At 36.9% G+C, this 19,664-nt stretch overlaps 4 protein-coding genes across 5 annotated transcripts; 2 read left to right on the forward strand and 2 right to left on the reverse strand.

Moving 5' to 3' along the window:
* The first annotated feature begins 3,041 nt into the window (after positions 1-3,041).
* LOC126694538 (uncharacterized) lies at positions 3,042-3,692 on the forward strand. The gene has a single exon (XM_050390877.1). The coding sequence runs from the start codon at positions 3,042-3,044 to the stop codon at positions 3,690-3,692; it is 651 nt and encodes a 216-aa protein (XP_050246834.1).
* Positions 3,693-5,742: 2,050 nt separating this feature from the next.
* LOC126712237 (uncharacterized) lies at positions 5,743-7,825 on the forward strand. Its single transcript, XM_050411493.1, has 2 exons — positions 5,743-6,303; positions 7,071-7,825. Exons 1-2 carry the CDS (start codon positions 5,922-5,924, stop codon positions 7,697-7,699), a joined length of 1,011 nt encoding a protein of 336 aa, XP_050267450.1. The 5' UTR covers positions 5,743-5,921; the 3' UTR covers positions 7,700-7,825.
* A 1,706-nt stretch (positions 7,826-9,531) lies between these two features.
* LOC126712238 (uncharacterized) lies at positions 9,532-12,508 on the reverse strand. Its single transcript, XM_050411494.1, has 7 exons — positions 12,251-12,508; positions 12,053-12,160; positions 11,844-11,974; positions 11,409-11,509; positions 10,428-10,487; positions 9,920-10,098; positions 9,532-9,809 (listed from the first exon to the last, which is right to left on the reverse strand). The coding sequence occupies exons 1-6, from the start codon at positions 12,474-12,476 to the stop codon at positions 10,014-10,016; spliced, it is 711 nt and encodes a 236-aa protein (XP_050267451.1). The 5' UTR covers positions 12,477-12,508; the 3' UTR covers positions 9,532-9,809; positions 9,920-10,013.
* Positions 12,509-17,324: 4,816 nt separating this feature from the next.
* Positions 17,325-18,885, reverse strand: LOC126712239 (mediator of RNA polymerase II transcription subunit 27-like). Of its 2 annotated transcripts, XM_050411496.1 has the most exons (5): positions 18,385-18,885; positions 17,808-17,867; positions 17,654-17,722; positions 17,499-17,542; positions 17,328-17,421 (listed from the first exon to the last, which is right to left on the reverse strand). In XM_050411496.1, exons 1-5 carry the CDS (start codon positions 18,868-18,870, stop codon positions 17,391-17,393), a joined length of 690 nt encoding a protein of 229 aa, XP_050267453.1. In that variant the 5' UTR covers positions 18,871-18,885; the 3' UTR covers positions 17,328-17,390. The 2 variants fall into 2 exon arrangements, with proteins under 2 accessions (XP_050267452.1, XP_050267453.1); XM_050411495.1 differs by having other exon boundaries at positions 17,325-17,542.
* Between the last annotated feature and the right edge of the window lie 779 nt (positions 18,886-19,664).

The raw sequence follows: 19,664 nt of genomic DNA on the forward strand, positions 1-19,664 counted from the left end.
CCAAAAGGATTCATGCCGATTTCAGGAAAATACAGACAAGAAAGGAGCGTCTGTTACAACCGAAATTAATGCAGATTTGAATTTTGACAGATCCGATATTCCAGATTCTACGCCTATTATTCAGCATCGCAATGATGGAGTTAATAGAGTCCAAATTTTCTGTCTCATCAATTGTGCTCCACTTCATGCTCCACCAATAAAACTTGGACAGCTAGCCTCTCTTATTAAATGAGATAACTCTGACTATAACACTCACGTTACTGACGTTAACGTTAAAATCCCTTTCCTTTTCTCTCTTTTTTTTTTTTTCTTCTGCAGCTTTTGTTCTTCTCTCTGTTTTTGGCTTTTGGTTTCTTTTTTTTCCTCTTCTCCATGTGGTTGACGTTAACAAGGAGTCCAATGAGTTTTGTCTCTTGCTGCAATTTTTGTTTTTGATTTGGACTCTTCACAACCTTCAAGGCTTTCAAGGGTTCTTTTTCTTCTCTTCTCTATGTGGTTGGCGTCTCATACTTGTTTTTGATTTGGACTCTTTGCAACCTTCAAGGCTTTCAAGGGTTCTTTTTCTTCTCTTCTCTACGTGGTTGGCGCCTCATACGTTCATCTTCATCCTCTTCGCCCCAATTACAGACACATCCTCACGTCATCTTCATCTTCATCTTCAAGTGTTTATCTGCTTCTATTGGTTTCTATATTCTTAGCTGGTTTCTCAAATGGGTTTTGCTCATTTCTCAATTTTGAGATCTGGATTCTGAAAATTTTTTCTTCAAAGGTTCTTAATTTTTGTGTTACTTTTTCAGTTTGAGGTTCCAAGTTCCAAACTTTAATGGCTCCAAGATTGGACTTTTCTAACTGGTGGGCAAAAGATACCTGCAAAGGAAACCCAGTGGTAGTCACAATGGAGAACCCAAATTTCTCAGTTGTGGAGATTGATGGTCCAGTCTCTGCCTTCAGGCCTGTAAAGAAAAGTAGAGGCAAGAATGCAAAGCAAGTGACATGGGTTTTGCTTCTCAATAGACAAAACTCATTGGACTCCTTGTTAACATCAACCACATGGAGAAGAGGAAAGAAAAGAAACCAAAAGCCGGAAACAGAGAGAAAAACAAAAGCTGCGGAAGAAAACAGAAGAGAAAAAGAAAGGGATTTTAACGTTAATGTCAGTAACGTGAGTGTTAAAGTCAAAGTTATCTCATTTAATGAGAGAGGCCAGTTGTCCAAGTTTTATTGGTGGAGCATGAAGTGGAGCACAATTGATGAGACAGAAGATTTGGACTCAAGTTAATAAGGATGAAGTCAATCCCATAAAAACGACACACACATCCAGGGATTTCGGATTGCATGGGGATGTCTTACATGAAGAACCTTCTCTGGAGGCCACGTCAGATTCATTGGGCTACCAGAATAATAATCCATCTGGGCTTTTTTCAAAAAGCCCAAACAATAACATCCCTACAGTGAAGCCAGGCCTAGTATGTGACACTACAGCTAAATGGGTAAGAATTACTCAGCCCATTAGCTCTTATGAGGATGGTTCATGCAACGCACAGCTTGGTAAACGCCATACTGAAGCTTCCTTCTCTGAACATCCTTCAGCGAAGCATCGCACACAGAAAGATGAGGTCCCTCAGTCAACTTCTTTTCCAACGGTGGAGGCTGCCCAACAGCCCCGCAGAACATAATGAGTTGGTTATGTTGGAACGTGCGGGGGCTTGGGAACCAACGCACCGTTCATTAGCTTACATCGATATTGCGGGCGCAAGATCCTACTGTCGTGTTCTTGGCCGAGACATGGGCAGACGAAGATAGGCTGATGAAGTTACGTGATGATTTGCAGTTTGATGATTTATGGGTGGTTCCTAGAAAAATATTTAGGCTTACCATCCTTTATGGGTAGGCGTAAGAGAGCAAGTTTGGCATACATCAAGGATCGTATTTGGTCTAAGCTCCAAGGGTGGAAAGAGAAGCTCCTCTCATAGGCTGGTAGGGAAGTTCTTCTAAAAGCAGTGGTACAAGCAATTCTGGCCTATTCTATGAGTTGCTTTAAGTTACCCGCTACACTTTGCCATGAGATAGAGATTATGATCAGAAAATTTTGGCGGGGACAACGTGGTACTAGAAGGCGCATTCATTGGGTTAAATTGCGTACTTTATGTAAGCCAAAAGCCATTGAAGGCATGGGTTTTAGGGAGCTCCAAAAGTTTAACAACGCCATGCTGGCCAAGCAAGTTTGGCACCTACTTCAAAATCAAGACTCTCTATTTTTTTGTTTCTTTAAATCAAAATTTTTCCCTCGTGGATCAATTTTTGATGCTAAGGAAAATAAATGGTCTTTTGCTTGGAGGAGTATTTTGAAGGGAAGAGACCTCATTAGGAGTGGACTGAAATGGAGGATTGGGAATGGCTCTAAAGTGAGAATTTTCCTAGACGCCTGGCTGCCTAGGTCTAGACAAGGTAGAGTCCTCTCCCCTGTCTTAGACAGCCATGAAAATTCCTTAGTTTCTAGTCTAATTAATCAGGTGGATAGGAGTTGGAAAGTGGCAGAGATTGATAGAATGTTTATCCTCGAAGAGGCAGCAATTATCAAGGCTATCCCGCTTAGCTTATTTGATCGGGATGACCTTCATTTTTGGCCTTACACCCAAGATGGAGTATATACAGTGAAATCGGGTTATCGGGTTTTGATGGAACAGGAAGACACAGAGTCACAAGTTACAGCTAATCGTGGTGTTGTCTCTAATGTTTGGAAGGCTATATGGAGTATGCGGGTTCCTAATAGAGTTCAGACTCTTGTTTGGCGAGCGGGGACCAACTTGTTGCCAACAAAAGTTAATCTGGTTCAGAGGAAAGTACTTAATGAAGATGTTTGCTCAGAGTGTAAGGCACAGCCAGAGGACACGATGCATGCACTCTGGACTTGCACGATTCTAGAAGATATGTGGAAGGTTAGTTTCAGCAGGCTCATGGCAGACACGAGCACATGCTCTAACTTCATCGAGATCCTTGAGTAGGCTTCGACAGATAAATTTACACTTGAGCTTTTTGCTATGACGGTATCCGAAGTGTGGCAGCATAGAAACAGAGCCCGTGTGGGTGAGTCCGTGGTTTCTCTTAATATGCTTCCTCCTAAGGCATCAGATGCTCTACGCGAATTCCAGCAGTTACGTCCCAACCATATTGCTATTCCACGAACAGCCCGTGCGGTAAAATGGAAGCCTCCCAGTGCATCGTGTGTGAAGGTGAATTTCAACGGCGCGTTGTTCTCTCAAGACAGACTAGCCGGCATCGATGTAATAATCCGTAATGACCAAGGACTTGTTATGGCTGCTCTCTCACAACAGATTCCATCACCTGCTTCGATGGAGATGGTGGAAGTGGTAGCGGCTCGTCGTACTCTAATGTTTGCTGTGGAACTCGGTTTCAACAAGGTGGAAGTGGAAGGAGACTCTGAATCAGTTGTCAATGCTATTCTTGGTGACTACATGGACAATTCGTATATGGGTCATGTCTTGCAGGACATTAAGTTTATGTTTTCTAGCTTTTCTTTTATTTCTATTAAGCATACTCACAGAGAAGGAAATTGTGTTGCCCATAAACTTGCTAGAAGGGCCGCCAATAATCCTTTTTTTGTTTGGATGGAGTCTATTTCTTCAAATATTCTTGATGTCTATCAGCTTGATATTTTAAGGATGCAATAATACAATCGTTACCCCGGTGGGGTTTCTTCTCAAAAAAAAAAAAAAGTTTTTGTAAATCTTGATTATTGTTTTGATTTAGTAATCAATTGCAATTCAAATTGGGGGGGAGGGGCATAGAAGTTTCAAAGCTTTGAGTAATTGAATGATTTTTTTTTTTTTTTTTTTTTTTTTTTTTTTTTTTTTTTGAGGAATGAGTAATTGAAGGATTAAGAAGAGAAAACGGTCCCAAGCAGTACATGACCAAAGTTTAGAAAATCCATAAAACAACACAAAGGCCGAAATTATTTGAGTGCTATATGAAGTGGAGACCATTGCCTCAACGCGTCATTGGACAAAAAAAGAAAACATCCATATGGCATGTGAGGAATAAGGGTTTACCATTTCCACAAAGCGGGACCAACAATTGATGTGCGTATAACGCACAAGTAGAACAGCTAAATTCCATGTAACTTGTAACATTCCAAATATCACTTCCATTCCATTTCCACGCACAAGTTGAGAGCAAAATTCCATGTAACTTGTAACATTCCAAATATCCCCTCCATTCCATTTTCAATTTACTTCACATTTTGGTTTTAAGATAGCATTAAAGTAAAGAAATAATTATTTTTATTTCATATTAGAATACTATTTTTAATAACTCTTGTTCAAAGATAATATACAATTTTCAAGGAATAAAAAATTCCACTTTAAAAAAAAAAAAGGAATATACTTTATCTATCTCTCAAAAAAAAAAGATATTTGAATTAGAACTAGAAATAATAAACTAAGAAAATTATTATTTCACACTCCTAATGTTCACACTTAATACACGCTACCCACATTGTGCGGACATCAAGTGTTCACAGCTTCCACCTAATGCCCACACTTTTGTAGTGGTGTGTACCGAATGAGGAAATTGGGATGTGAGGTATTCGTCGTGGGGACGGGTGGAGGGGAAGAAAATTGTGAGCAATCAAAAACCCCTACTACTCGACAAAAAAACCTATCCCCAGTCCCCACTTGTGGCCGTGAATAATAAGTGTTTCTCCATTAGTGAGATATATAGATAAGCGGATTAAGACTCTAGAGTTTTTTTTTTTTTTTTTTTTTTTTAAAGATAATTGTATTATGAAAAATCTTAAAAGCCTAATCCTTCAAAATTAAATGAATGGTTCACATTTTAGTATATCATTAATATTTAAGCAAGTATTGACAATCATTATTTTGATTTCCATTTATTTGTTGACAAAGTAACCCTTCCTTTAACCATGAATGGTTACAATTTAAATAAATAATTTTTAAAAAATGGTAAACTCCATTAACATACCTTGAGATTTGAGCTAATGCCAATTAGGTCCAAAACTTTTCAAAACTAACCAATTTGGTTCCTAAAGCCAACTTAGTCCTTAAGATAATTGAGAAAAATGACTAAGTAGCCTAACAGTGTTTATGGACTAAGTTAATTTTAGCATTTTAGGGACCAAATTGATCAGTTTTGAAAAAATTGACATTAGTCTAAATCTCAAGTATGTTGATGAAATTTACAAAAAAAAAAAAAAAAAAAAATGGGACAAAATTACCTAAAAATCTCAATTCACAAATGCACATGGCATATTTCTCAAAAAAAAAAAAAAAAGGCTACGGAGTGCGCACCTGTCACGTGCAACCAAAAAGCTACAGAGTGCTAGGTACTAGACAATATGAGTTGTGCTAAGACCACCAAATATTGCACAACTTTGTGCCACAACTCGCCTGTCGCCACATGGCGAGTTGTGACTGATGAAGTGTCTGTGGACCATGTGGGGACACACCTTCACCAATCACAACTTGTCAGGTGGCGAGTTATGGTACAAGATTGTGCCATTTTTTGTGGTTCTAGCATTTTCCAGACAGCATACATACGAGAGTGGAGGGGTAGTTATTTAAGTTGAGAGCCACTCACATTTGATAACATGTCATGTTTGGTGGAGCCATTATAGGTACTTTTCAATGCTAGAGACGGAAAGGGAGGCATAATTAATTGTGGTAGTCGTGGACTTCATTGTTACCTTCCTTTTCAATAAGGGCAAAGAAGCAGGATACGATAGACCTGTTTTTCTCAAGCGTTAATTTTGTGTGTGGCTCTGTTTTCTTATCTCTACTACCATTGTTCTCATTTAAGTCTATGACTTATAAAGCATGCATTATCTCCTTCACTACCTTTCTATCAATCCTATCAATCTCCAGGTAGTGGTGTAATTTGAAGGCATGTCAGATCAAGAAAATGCCTTACCTGAAGACCCAATGTGGTCCGAGCTAAAGCTTCCAGACTTGTTATCGACTGAAACTGTTCGTGAAGTCCATGCCACAATTGAACACAAATGGGATCCCCTCCAACGGTCAGCATGCCAAACAGCAGCAGGAAGAGCCCTGTGGAAGCATTTGATCCATGATCCACTAGCAGGCTTGCTTGCAGGCGAGTCATATCTTAAAAGCCTATATGAGAAGATAAAGAAAGACCGCATCAATAATGCACGAGAAGTATCTGGGGTGATTCTTGCAGTTCGAACTCTTTGGTTTGATTCAAAACTTGAAGCTGCACTTAAATCCTTCAATAGCAAAGAAGCCCAAGTTGTTATCCTTGGTGCAGGTTAGTAATTGATCTACCACAGTTCTTGCATTTGATTGACCGGCATGTAATTTTTTTTTTTTTTTTTGATAAGTTGACCGGCATGTAATTGTTACAAGGTAATATATAGACTAATACAGTTGAAACTAAAGAGAGCCTAAAATTGTCATATTTCTAAGTAAAATGTGAGTTTTTTTTTTTTAATGAATAATGGTTCAAATCATTTTAACAATTCATTATCCATACCCCCAGAAGAGTGATTATTTACACTGCCTTGTCCTATGTGTTGTACGCTCACCCTGCTAAGTCTAAAGCAAACCAGGTGATTGAAACCACACTCTTCCTGAAGATTTGTATTTCAAAATAATAATAAAAATAAAAAATAAAAGAAAATAAGAAAAAGAGGGGCTGGAGGAGCCACTCTAGCAAACAGTTTGCATACCAAATCCAACTGCAGAACCACGATTTACAAATCTTTAATGATAATAAACACATGCATATGCACACCACAGTAAGCCTAAATATTCCAATTGATGCAACGTATGGACCATGGCTAATCTAGAAAGAAGATACTGTAAAGATTTACACTACCAACTAGCAAATGTCTTAGGTTACCACCTTGATAACTTGTATCCTAGGCAGTGTGGTATTTTAACAAAATAAAGGCTGGCATTCCGAATCCAAAAATTATAAGGGATTGACTTTAACTCTTAACTTCAATGTTGGGCTGCATTCATTATTATGAAACAATGAAAATGATCTTTTTTTGGGGGGTCCTTTTTCTTCAGGAATGGATGCAAGGGCATACCGTTTAAGCTGCTTGAAGGATAGTGATGTTTTTGAAGTTGATTTTGCCGAAGTCTTGCAAGTGAAAACAACTCTTCTACAGGCAGCAATGGATTCCACATATGAACGCCAGCATCTAACGATGAAAGCAAAATCCCTGCGCAGAGTGGCAGCTGACGTCAGGGATGATGACTGGCTTGAAAAGCTTCAAATATCAGGGTTTGTACCAGAGAAGAACACAATATGGATTCTTGAAGGTATCCTATACTACCTGTCCCACCCCCATGCCATGCAGGTACTAAAGATCATAGCTGAGAAGTGTGTCCTTACCCCCACAGTCCTATTGGCAGATTTCATGAACCAACCATCAACCACGCTTTCAAGTTCAATCTTCCACTTCTACAGTGATTGGCCAGATCATCTCCTGCCATCTATTGGGTTTTCTCACGTTGAGCTTTCACAAATTGGTGATCCAGATGCTCATTTTGGGCTAATGCACGATCCACTAAATCTGTTCAACAAGCTTCGCAGCTTACCTAGATCCGTACAACTCAACCCAGATGATGGAACACCATGCTGTCGCTTATATTTAGTGCAGGCTTCTGGTTCACCCAATCAAACCATTCTCTAGAGAGCCAAAAGATCAGTAATAATACAGACAGCTAGCATAGATGTAGGCATCATTGTTTGTAGTATTGCTTAAACAGTACATATTGCATTTGAAAAATAATCGGATGAAAAAACATGATTGCCGTTTGATGTTGTTCTAGAAAATCACTAACTACAATTTCAAACATCAAGAGAAAAATGTTCAAGCATAAAGATTCGTTTTTTCTAGAGAAAATCTCTAATAGTTCTGTTCATTTGCATATCAAATTCAAATTAATATGAAATTCAACTAGAACTACTTTGGCCGCCGGGGGGGGGGGGGGGGTGTGGAAGTGGGGGGCACTGGCGGACAAGGAAATGCCCACATTGAAGCAGCTGATGAAGGTTTCTTCTTCACTAATTGCATTAAAAGGGGAACCAAAGCAGAATTTTTAGACAAGGTCCACCCAGAAAACAGTTTTCACTGCCCCATTGCCATTACAACCATTTGTAACCTTTCATACGCACCCAAAGCAGAGGTTATGGGGCGCTCAAACTGTGTCCAAACACTATGGCCTATATAATTGACATAAGGACGCCGACATGCTTAGCACCATCCATCAATCACTCCAAAAAATAAGTCATTAGCTGAGATATTATTGTCAACGATCTATCAATGCACCCATAGGGCTTGGATTCTTGTCTTCCTGTCAAGGACTCAAAGGAATGACTGACCTGAAATGGAACTCCTTTAAAAGCTTATAGTTGCGTGTCCTTGATCAAAATAGACAGGAAACCTAGCGTGAGCTTCTTTTGTTGACAAGAGGAGATGCAGTGCACGACTCTCAACCAGGCAGAAAAATACCTTAATTTTATAGTTTGCAAATCATGAGACAAGCTATACTCAAGCATTAAAAGTGCATATTTAACTCATCAACCATGACATCCATTTTTCATAAAAATGTCTGCCAGTATAATGTATAATCCTTCTGGAAAAAATAACAATTTTTTTCACAATGAAGTTAGTACCAAAAGGCAAAAGCAATATCATCCAAAAGATTAAGTGTACATCAGGTATAAACAGTTGTAGCTTTACTCGGCCATGCTTGACATGTAGTCAAATCTCAAATGAAGTATAAATATAATAATTCAAGAAAGCAAAATAACACATCGCGAGCACATTATTCCATATTGAAGATTGGAAATTTGCAGTAGCATATGATGGCTGGCATTTAATGGTGAGATTTCAAAGCATCCCTTTGGAAAGAGTTACAGGCAATAATGCTAAATCACGTCATTGATATCATGTGCCACAATTTACAGACAACAAGCATACTTTTATTGATGATTGTTTCCTTGTTTCCTTACCATATTATAGGCCCTGCCTCATTAACTTACCAAGAAAGTGGTTATATTTTCACCAAAGCTTTGCATATAGAAAAGCCTTTGTTTCACACAACACTCCCAAAACAAAAAATTGTTGACTTCATTATAAATGCAAAGAATTCTAGTAGCATGTGAAATTGAATCCATGGTCAACCACATGCAATTCAAAATTAAAATAAATAAATAAAAAAAATCATGACAAATCCTGATACTACGTAAAGGTCTAATTTGTAGAAACAGGGTAGGATTTGACACTCATGTAGAGATATGATATAAAATTAAAATTTTCACACTGGTTTTGATTTGAGGAAAGTGAGCTATGTGTGCTTTTGTCATGAATTCCACAGACAAACCAAGGAAGAGTCACTAAAAATGATCAACACTGAATTCCTTCAAATAATAGTACTTGATTGCAAATATATTGCCACTACCAAAGACTTGGAAAAAAAATAATTAAAAAAATAATAATAATAATAACAAAAGGTGACATAACAGAAAGATAAACAATTAATATACAGCTAAGAACATGTCAAAATGGACAAAGTTCCACAATTCCAGTACCTTCCAATTTCCAGTTACTTGTAACAAAAAGCTTCAAGTACAATAAACAGAAGATATTTTTTTTTCTTTTGGAAGGCAAGGGGTGGGGATAAGAGAATGCATCCACAATAACCATTCCAGAGAACTTTAGTTCAACAGGTGAACCAAGCTAAGGAAACAAACATCAACCTCCTTCCAATAATAAAACTTCATTACTAAAATCTTGCCTGCATAGAGAAATAGTCATGAACAATGAATATTGAGATCAAGGGAAAGGACACATTGGAAAGGAAAAAAACTACAGGAAAACAAAGATTGAGTCAAAATATGGACATACTTTCACCATTTTCCAAGTTCCAAGTCCAACAGATAAAAGCTGCAAAGCCTTTAAGCACAATATAAACTAGAATAATTTAATCAGAGAATGATTGTCAAACTTCAAGGCATTCTTTGACTCCCTGCTCAAACTTGTCAAGGACGGATATGGTATCCATGAGAGCAACTACTACCTTTTCTCTGCAGTTGAAAAAGAAAATAGATAAATTAGGAGATAGCCAGATGTCTTATGGCAACTTTCAGACTTAAAAACGTGTTTCTAGGAGACTTAAATTTCTAAAGAAAGTTAAAAAGTGATTAGAATCCTTTCATCGTATGTGTCTCTGAGATTAATGCTTTGTAAGACACTTGAATTGAGACACTTTGACAGCTTAGAAACTTAGCACCTTCTGGTGATAACAATCATTTGGCTTGGAAACTAGAGAAACAGTTCAACGAGATACCAAATAATTTATGCAAACAATTCTCTAAACTCCGTGTTTCTCGTACACTTGATATGCAGGGCATACCTATTGGAAGAAAGTTGAATGTCAGTTTCACTTGCTAGGCCATTAAGAGAAGTGAAAGATCTGCAATAAAAAATAATAATAATTAAGAAACAAAGGAAATAGACCATAATTCTTTTAGCCAAAAAAAAACAATGTCAAGCCACTAATTTGTTTGGTAATTTAAACATCGAGGAAAAGGAGAAACATATTCTACAATGCTTAAATCTGGCTTCTTTTTCCTTATGCAATATGGTCATTATCAGTCCCTTTTAACCTCCTTTCCAATACACAGATGGAGGCTACTTAGCCCTCGTTTGGGAGGAGGGAATGGAATGGAATGGAATTAAAAGAAATGAAAAGAATAATTTTAAAATATTCTTCCCTTCCCTTGTTTGAGAATTTTAATGGAGGGAATGGAGAGTCTATTCTCTTGTTTGGGAGTTTAAGTTGGAGGGAATGGAATGGGTAGGAAGAAACACTCATCCCTCTCTATTCCCTTAAAATCTCAATTTTTCATTCCTCCCAAAATTGGGAGGAATAGGAGGGAATGGAATTAGATTAAATGAATTTTTTATTAAAACTCCCAAAATACCCCTATATATTCAGTTCTTTATTTTAAAATAGGAGTCTAATAGTAATATTGTCATAAAATGATTTTATTCCATTTCCTCTATGTCACTCCCAAACAAGATTACTTACATTCCATTCCTTTCTATTCCATTCCCTCTATGTTACTCCTAAACATCCAATCAAAGTTACTTAATTTCATTCTATTCTTTTCCCTTGCTTAAATACATTTCATTTCATTCCATTCATTTCCATTCCTATATGATCATTCCATTCCATTCCCTTATAAACTCTCAAACGAAGCCTAAAGTGAACAATTACCAAATATAGTTGTAGCAGCCAACTTGAGAACTTAAACAATACATAGAGATGTTTTACACAATAATAGGTTTACAAGCCAGGAGCATATGCACAAAACAATAGAGTAATAGCTACCTTATAAGATCATTTAGCATAGCTTCGGCTTCCAACTTCACAGGATCCTTCTTATCAAGCAAGGAAGCCGCATTTTTCACAATCAGTCGAAATGTGCAAACCTGCTCATGATACAAATCTTAACTATAACTATAACTAGTTTAAGGTCACAAATTCTTATCCCTCATTTCAATCTTCGTAGTTACCTTCATTAAGTTTACTTGAACAAATAAGAATAACAGGTATTCGTTATAAACAGTTTAAAGTCTCACATTCTTATCACTTCTCTAATCATTGTTCAAATTTTTTTTTCACATTAGACATCAAAATTCATCAACATCTAGAAAATTTCACAATTTCAAAGCATTACTTGAATTCATACCAATAAAAAAAACCGTATCGTCGAAACCACAGTAATCTAAACCCTAAATTTAGGAACCGAAAAAGAAATCTAACCTCGACTCCGGTGCTGGCTTGAAAGCTAACAAGCGAATTCCTCTCTTGTGGAACGCAATCCCTAGCGGCCGATCTCAACAGCTCTTGAATTTCCTCTAAATCCTTGTTAGTATATTCAGAATCCCTAGCCGCTTTTCAAAAAACCAAACAAATCACACCAAAATAATAATAATAACACCAAAGAATCAGAGAGAAATAGAGAATCATACTGAGTGAGAGATAGACAGAGCGAAGAATTTCTCGCGAAGCGTCAATCGGTGCCAAGATGAACCTCGAGGACTTCCTCTTTTGCTCTTTTAACCAGTCTTTCGGTCCTGCTGTGTACCAAACTAGAAATTAGGGTTTCGATAACAATAACCAGAAAAAAAAGAAATAGGAATCGATGAATGCAAAAGAGTTGCGCGTACAAATGCCAAAGGAGAATGCAGATGCAGGAGCGATTGGAGAGAGGAAAGGAGAAAGAGCGATGAATGAGAATGAGAATGAGAGAGAAGCAATGTCTCTGCGTGAGATCTTGTTCTCAAGAAAGATGTTTTGTTTTGAATTTTGGGGTTTTGGAGGGAACGGTATGAGGCCGTTGAGAGTGGAGGATGAGTTGGTTTGTGCTAAGGCGGAGAGCACAGCTGGCGTCATGGTTGATGCTTTCGTGTTTTACGCATTGAATGCAAGGCCTCTGTTTATATATACACTGCACAGTGTACTCTGAATATTACCAAATTAGCCACTATCACAATTCCAATCCGAGCAGATGTACAAAAGTAAAAGTTCACTCTACATTGATTTGGATTTATGCAGCGATAGTAAAAATCATATAAATATGTACTTTTTAACAAGTAATGTGATTTGTATAAATAATACATGTTGATGATTTAATATGTAAAAGGTTTTTTGTGGCTGGTACACATGCCATGCTTTAATATATTATACTCGAAAAACTCTAAGTTGTTGACGAGTCAAGTTTGAAACTCTTGCCAATGGATCACCCATAAACCACTACCGTTATGTATGGTTAAAAACTTTTACAAGTTGGAAGATGTTTTTAATTTCATTGTATAACAAGTAAGCAATTGAAGATGGTAAGATATAGGACTTGACGGGCCTGACGGGCCCACCTGACGGGCTTGACGGGCCCACCTGACGGGCCTGACGGCCCTTCCTGGAGCGCTTGACGGATGGATGAAGAGCCTGACGGGCCTACCTGAATCGACGGATTGGGACTGTTGGGCCTACGCAAGGATTATCCCACGCGCTTCGAAGGCCCATCGCTGACAGGCACAGTAAGGGCCCATGATCCAAAATCTCTATCGCCTAGGAAAGCCCTATGATCCGAAAACGGAAATCCTGGCTCACTACGTTCAAGGGAATTTGTATGAGAGTCCCACATGGAAAAGATTTGGAAACCAAGGAGAAAAGTCAACCCTTTATCACTATAAAAGACCTAATACCCTGTGGGGATCGAGGTACGCTTTAATTGACCCTCTCTAATGCCCTAAGTAAAACAGAAGAATTCTAACTTGACCGTCGGAGAGTGTTAGGCTGGCACCACACCGGTGCTCTCTGAAGGACTTCTTTCAATTGCTTCTGTTGTGCAGGATCACTTCGAGTCGCGAGTACGGTGTGACCCATTGGTGACAATTTTTCGACGTCATCAGCAATAATTAATGATGTTCATAATATATATATATAAAAAAAAAAAAAAAAAAAAAAAAAAAAAAAAAAGAGTAGCAATATAGAGTTCAGTAGAGGTGGGGAGCATTTGGTAGCAACAATTAGAACATACCAAGTTATTATGTCGCGATGGATGGCATTTAATAGTGACAGACATAATGAAGAAGTTAGGGGTGTTGTAAGATTCATTAAGCGACTCACTATAAGATATTTTGCATCGTATGAGTTCTTGATCTCTTATTATGCAAGTTGGTGCTTAAATTGTTAAAATCATAGCAACGTTTAGCCCACAGGTGCACGTTCAAGCTAGCAAAACCAAAATCTTAATAAGTAAAAGCTTCTATCAGAAACATGTTGAAACCAGTAAGTGTACTTGCCTCACAAGTCCACATTTAACTTCATAAGATGAAATATGCAATAAAACATTCAACTTGTCTTACCATAAACAGAGTCTGACCGGCCTTGCTTTGTTAGCTGCACTTTCTTGTGGGTTAGAAGACTATGTAATATCCCAGCACATACTGCTGCTAAGTTAGCTCTATCTTCTGATGTTTCTAATGCCGGCTGAACCTATAAGCCATTTAGACCACCGCCCCCAATTGTAAAAAAAAAAGAAAAAAAAAAAGAAAAAAGTAAGGCCTGCCCAAATTATTTAAGCCCCTAATTGAAAATTGAGAACAACAAATTATTTCTAACCGTTTCTCACAAAGCAAAAAGGCTAAAATGACATTAAGTCCAATTACATCATCAAATCTTTAGCTTTCTCAGGGAAAAAAAAAATCACCACATTCAAGTATCCTTTGGATCAAATCTTTGCACCACATTTCATTAAGAAAACCCATGTTCATTACTTGAAATGTAGAGAGGGAGAGAAAGAGAGACATTGATTTTTCAATATACAAGTAACAAAATGCAGAATAAAACATAACAAAATGTAGAAAAAAAGAAAGAATAAACAAGTAAGAAAAGGCAGGAAAAAAAAAACACTCACTCTCTCCATCTTGATTCTTAAAAAAAAACACTCTTTTTAGTTGGCATACTCATCAATTGGTATTGGCAATAGACTTGGTGTGTTCACATATCTTCATTTCAAGTTCATTTTTTGTTTTCTCTTCCTTTGCCTTTTTCGTCTTCTTCATAGTTTGGTTTGCTGTTGGGTTTTTATTCTCATTTTTGGCGGACAAAATGGGCTTTTGCCATTTTCCACAAAACTAATTAGCCTTTTGCCCTTCTTCCCAAACTAAATAGGGAAATGCCCCTCTTTTAAAACTCGACTTTCTCAAAATCGAGTTAAAAAAAAAAAAAAAAAATTCTAAAGCCCTATAGTGACGTTTTTAAGGACCTATAGTGACGTTTGAAGAACCTATAGTGACGTTTTATAACTTGATATCCACAAAATCGAGTTATAGCCAATAAAATTGCCTATAACTCGATTTTATGGATATCAAGTTATGAAACGCCACTATAGGTCCTTAAAAACGTCACTATAGGTCCTTAAAAACGTCACTATAGGGTTTAACTCGATTTTGAAAAAGTCGAGTTTCAAAAGAGGGGCATTTCCCTATTTAGTTTGGGAAGAAGGGCAAAAGGCTAATTAGTTTTGTGAAAAAGGGCAGAAGCCCATTTTGTCCCATTTTTGGCTTAACTTTAGTTTAGTTGTACTCTACTACTCTTTACTCTCTTAACTTTAGTCTCTTTTGTTTGTACTGATTTCTTTAGTATTTTCTAGAAGGCTATGGAATGGACAACGTGTAGGACTAGGATGGATCAATACTTTAAGTAGGTCACCCACTTAAATTATTGATCCGTCCTACACGTTTGTTTGTTTGTTTTTTTTTTTTTTTAAGTCAAATTTAGTGGTATGGATGGATAGTGGGCTGGTCTTAGTGGATCCAATCAAGTTCAGTCCAAGTGCATGTATTGCTTTCAAAATATTACTAACTATACTTGTTACAATTGCTTCCACAAAAAGAAGTTTTTCAAAATTAAAATTAATAAAATCCTATTTAAAATTAACTATGTTACAAGAAAAATTAAGTGGATTAGCCATATTATCAATTGAAAATGAAATGTTAGCGAAACTTGAATGCAAAAATTTAATTAGTAATTTTGCCTCTCAAAAAGCAAGAAAAATAAATTTTAATTGAAAAAAATATATGAATTTATAATTAAATATAATAAAAGGCCCCATTTAAAGCTTTTGCCTAAAGCCCCCAAAGTCGTTGAGCCGGCCTGTCATATTTCCTTCTGTTTTAGCTCAAACATTCTGCCTCTGCCTTTAAGGCTTGCTTGTATGGCAAATTGTCCACCTGTTTCTTAGTTTTTTCTATATGAATAAAATGGCAGATTATAAAAAAAAAAAAAAAAAACTTAGTCCGCAAGGGGAAACCAATATCATACATAATAAGGTAATAAAACAAAAGAAAAGTTTGTTTGGAAGGGAGAAACTGAAATCCTAATGGCGCAGATTTTCGTTGCTAAATAACTGTAATATGCTAAGTATTTCGTTAGTTGTCCTGTTACGAAACAATTTGTAATAATAGCATCTCGAGTTTCTTAAACTCGAGATTCAATTTAAAAATCGAGCTTTTAAGACTCGTTTTTGTTGTTTTTCAGTTGCTGACATGGCGAAAGTTTCCACTTGGATAGCGAGTTTATAAAACTCGCTTTCGCTTTAACGCTTTTTTCCCTTCCCACTTAAAACAATCTACAGAGACCCGTTCAAAATCTCTCAATCTCAGACACCGCTCTCTCAAACTCTCTCAAACTCTTCCCCTCACTGTGAAAATTTCAAAATCAACTCACTCTCAGACACTCCGCTCTGTCAAACTCGCCGTGCCGAAGGTGGTTCTCCCATTGAGACTCAGCCACCGAAACTGAGTTCTGCTCCCATTGATAGTGAGGCACTCAAAGTCAGTACTGCTCCCATTGAACCACCGTGCGCCTAAGGTACTCTCTCTTTCTCGAACTCCAATCTTAGGTTTTGGAATTTCATGATGTTTCCTATTTCGTTTTTCAATTTCGGATCTTTCTGGGTTTTGGTGGTTCATGTCATTTCAGTGAATGCATGTATATTATTCTGTTTGGTTGTTTGGGAAATTAAATTTAGCAAAACTGATTGAGCATTTGATTGGGTTTCATTAGTGTAAAAAGTGTTAATATCTGGATTACATTGATATTTAATCTAGTTTGTTGGGGTTTCATTTGATTTGTTTGTGGGTTTTGTTTGATTTGTTTGTGGGTTTTGTTTGATTTGTTTGTGTATCTTGTTTCATGGTATTTTCACTGATTTGTTTTGGGTTTGTTTTAATTTTCTGATTGTATTTTCGTTTGTGGGTTTGTAAAGCAAATTATGGGTTTGATGAAATGGTTCTATGAACGGTGTATGAGTTGTGAAGTAATAAGTGAGAATATTCATTTGAAAAAAATGAGAACTTACACCTGAAAAACAATGGAAGGAAATGGAGTCAACAAAACAATACATCTAAGAATTTTTTTTTATTGGGTTAAAAATACTCAAATCAAGCCAAGGAACGAAAGATAAAAAAATATTAGTTCAAGAAGAGGATTATACCTGTGTTTGGAGTGTTTGGACCAAGAGCGATTCTGTGTTTTGCATCTCAGGATGAACCGGAACCTATGGATCTTATATAACATTGATCCACAAATCTGTTTTCTGCAATTACATTTTTATTTTTAATTTATATTTACTTATCTGGGGGAAGGGAGGGAAAAAAAGAAGAAGAGGAGGAGGATTATAAAAAAGTCTTTTTCAATTCTTAACCACCCAAAGGTTAGGAACCTCATGTGTAACTAAACATTAAGAAGTTGATGCATTGGGGTGATTGTGCAGAGGTAACACTAAGCTGAAATTAGAAGTTAGAAGTTAGAAGTTAGCCGTCCACACTTACTGCACCACCAACAACATAAAATTTAGAAGTCAAACACCATCAAAGAAATCTTAAAAAGTGGGAAACAGAGTCACACCTGCAGACTTTTGAAAATAAAGTTTGATAACTACAGATCCAATGCTACAAAAACAAAAGCAGAAAGTTATAAATCTTAAATATGTATGATAAGATTGCACAAAAAAAAAAATAGTAGACAATATAATTAGCCCAATAAACTCAAAGAGATGGTACCAGAAGAGAATGTAGAGCTGTTTCAGCTTGATTTCCAAGGAAATACTGCAGAGCCATAGCAGCATGCTCCTGCAATAGGAAAATGCTAAAATAAGTAGGAAGTTTTAACCACCTGAACTAGGAGAAAGATAAAATGACCAGCAAAGGCTATTACCGTGATGCGTCTAAATACATGATAAACTGAAAAACCTCTAGAATGTATGTAGTTGCCTCCCTGTTAAATACAGTAGAAATCAAATACATTGCAGCTAAGCACCCTCAATAATAAAGGAAAAAGATAATAGTAAAACAATAAGGCTCAATAATTATAAAAAATAAAAATAAAAAAAGTACAAAGACAACATAAACATAAGCATTTACAATATGAAAGCCAGGGAAAAACTAAAAGCTTCAAAATAGAAGACAAAATAGATCACAATATGTAAAAAGATAAAGATTTTGCAAAATAAAGGGGAGGACAAAAGATATCCACACTTCCACTGCCATGAAGACTAGTAGTCAGTTTACCGTTTAGCCCACAAATCTAACAATCTTCAAGTAAAATCTCATATGGCACTTAAAGGAGAAATCAGAATACTCACATAAAATGTAATCAATCTTAACTTGTGATCCGGATATTATCTCAGAGATGAGGAATGGAACAATGAATCATACGGGTCTCCAAGTAAACAGAGAATAGCATGATATGATATTTAGTTAAAAAATTAAGATATCTGGATATACAAGATTACCTCATCTGGAGAGAAGAAAGCAACTGAGTCAGGGTCAATAGAACCAGCTGGATGCAGAGATACAACTGCTCTGAAGACAGATGGAAACAGCAACTCAATTACAGCAATCTTCTCTACAGCAACCGCACTCAACGATCCTGCTCTTAGTTTATTTGAATTGTGATAATTATGTTCTTTAGATGTTTCAATGGAAGCCTCATTAGTTGAAGAGGGCAGCAAAGAAGCTCTTTTCAACCAGTCCAATCGCTCATAAGTGAAAATTTTCAAATTTGGCACTTCTTTTTCCAAATGCATTAGAACATCTGATAGTGTCTTAAAACCGCTAAGCTCTTCTTGATGATTTTCCATCGGTACTTGGGGACCACAAAGTTTCTTTGAAGCTGATTTGGCATCCTGATCATGTAATCCATCATCAAGGTGAGGAAAAAATTGTCTTTTCTGATCAGTGAAGGCCTTGAGAGCTAACCTGCAAATATTCAGAAGCATAACTAATCAGTAACCAGTTGGTGCATGGCCATTGAAGAACATGCAGTGGCAATTTATTAAGACTAGAAGGGGTATGTGCTAAGTAATATATTAATAATAACAATATATTGATCAGTTTAACACTTAAAACAATTGCTCCTTTAGTATGAGCATGGCATGACTAAAAATATAAATTCCTACATCCTCAAGAAAATATGTAAGAGCAGATCAATGTAGTTTTTTTTTTTTTTTTTTTTGATAAGTAGCAAGATCAATGTAGTTGTATCTTGTATGTAAACCTAATGCAATAGCATTATGAACCAAGAAGTCTCCAGGCAGAAGCCCCATTCCCCAATTGATTAACTGATTCAGACCAAACGCAGCATTGGTAGAATGCGGCCTTGTCGTATGGTCTTTCTTTCACGGTTTTTTTTTTCTTTTTTTTTTGGCCAGCAGGAGTAGAGCATGCACTACAGCCAAGTTTGTTCCAAGTGAACTCAACCAACGCGGCAATAGGAAGGCCCCGTGCACCTTTCAATACACCATTGAAGCACTCTGATATATTGGTTGTCATTGCCCCAAAACGTCTCCCACCATCATGTGACTGGGTCCACATATCCACTGACTCGCCCATTAGGTATGTGTATGGAAGATAATCTTGATTCTTTTCCTTGCCATCCTTCCCCGTCAACTTCTTCTTATTTCTAATGGCCTCAATTTCCGCCTGCTTAATGGTCTCCATTATGGAGGTAAATTTCACTGCCTGACTAGCATATCCAGCTTTCAACGCCGCTAACTTCAGAGTCGAGTTCTGA

The sequence above is a fragment of the Quercus robur genome, chromosome 2 (genome assembly GCF_932294415.1).
Source record: "Quercus robur chromosome 2, dhQueRobu3.1, whole genome shotgun sequence".
Lineage (NCBI taxonomy): Eukaryota > Viridiplantae > Streptophyta > Magnoliopsida > Fagales > Fagaceae > Quercus > Quercus robur.

Coding starts and splice junctions, on each gene's coding strand:
- LOC126694538 (XM_050390877.1), top strand. CDS start 3,042: ATGACGGTATCCGAAGTGTGGCAGCATAGAAACAGAGCCCGTGTGGGT.
- LOC126712237 (XM_050411493.1), top strand. CDS start 5,922: ATGTCAGATCAAGAAAATGCCTTACCTGAAGACCCAATGTGGTCCGAG. Junction 6,304..7,070: donor AGTTGTTATCCTTGGTGCAG/GTTAGTAATTGA, acceptor CTTTTTCTTCAG/GAATGGATGCAAGGGCATAC.
- LOC126712238 (XM_050411494.1), bottom strand. CDS start 12,476: ATGACGCCAGCTGTGCTCTCCGCCTTAGCACAAACCAACTCATCCTCC. Junction 12,161..12,250: donor TGCATTCTCCTTTGGCATTT/GTACGCGCAACT, acceptor TTTGGTACACAG/CAGGACCGAAAGACTGGTTA. Junction 11,975..12,052: donor CTCTGTCTATCTCTCACTCA/GTATGATTCTCT, acceptor TTTTTTGAAAAG/CGGCTAGGGATTCTGAATAT.
- LOC126712239 (XM_050411495.1), bottom strand. CDS start 18,870: ATGCTTCTGAATATTTGCAGGTTAGCTCTCAAGGCCTTCACTGATCAG. Junction 17,723..17,807: donor ATGTATTTAGACGCATCACG/GTAATAGCCTTT, acceptor TTCCTATTGCAG/GAGCATGCTGCTATGGCTCT. Junction 17,543..17,653: donor CAGCTCTACATTCTCTTCTG/GTACCATCTCTT, acceptor TTGTTTTTGTAG/CATTGGATCTGTAGTTATCA.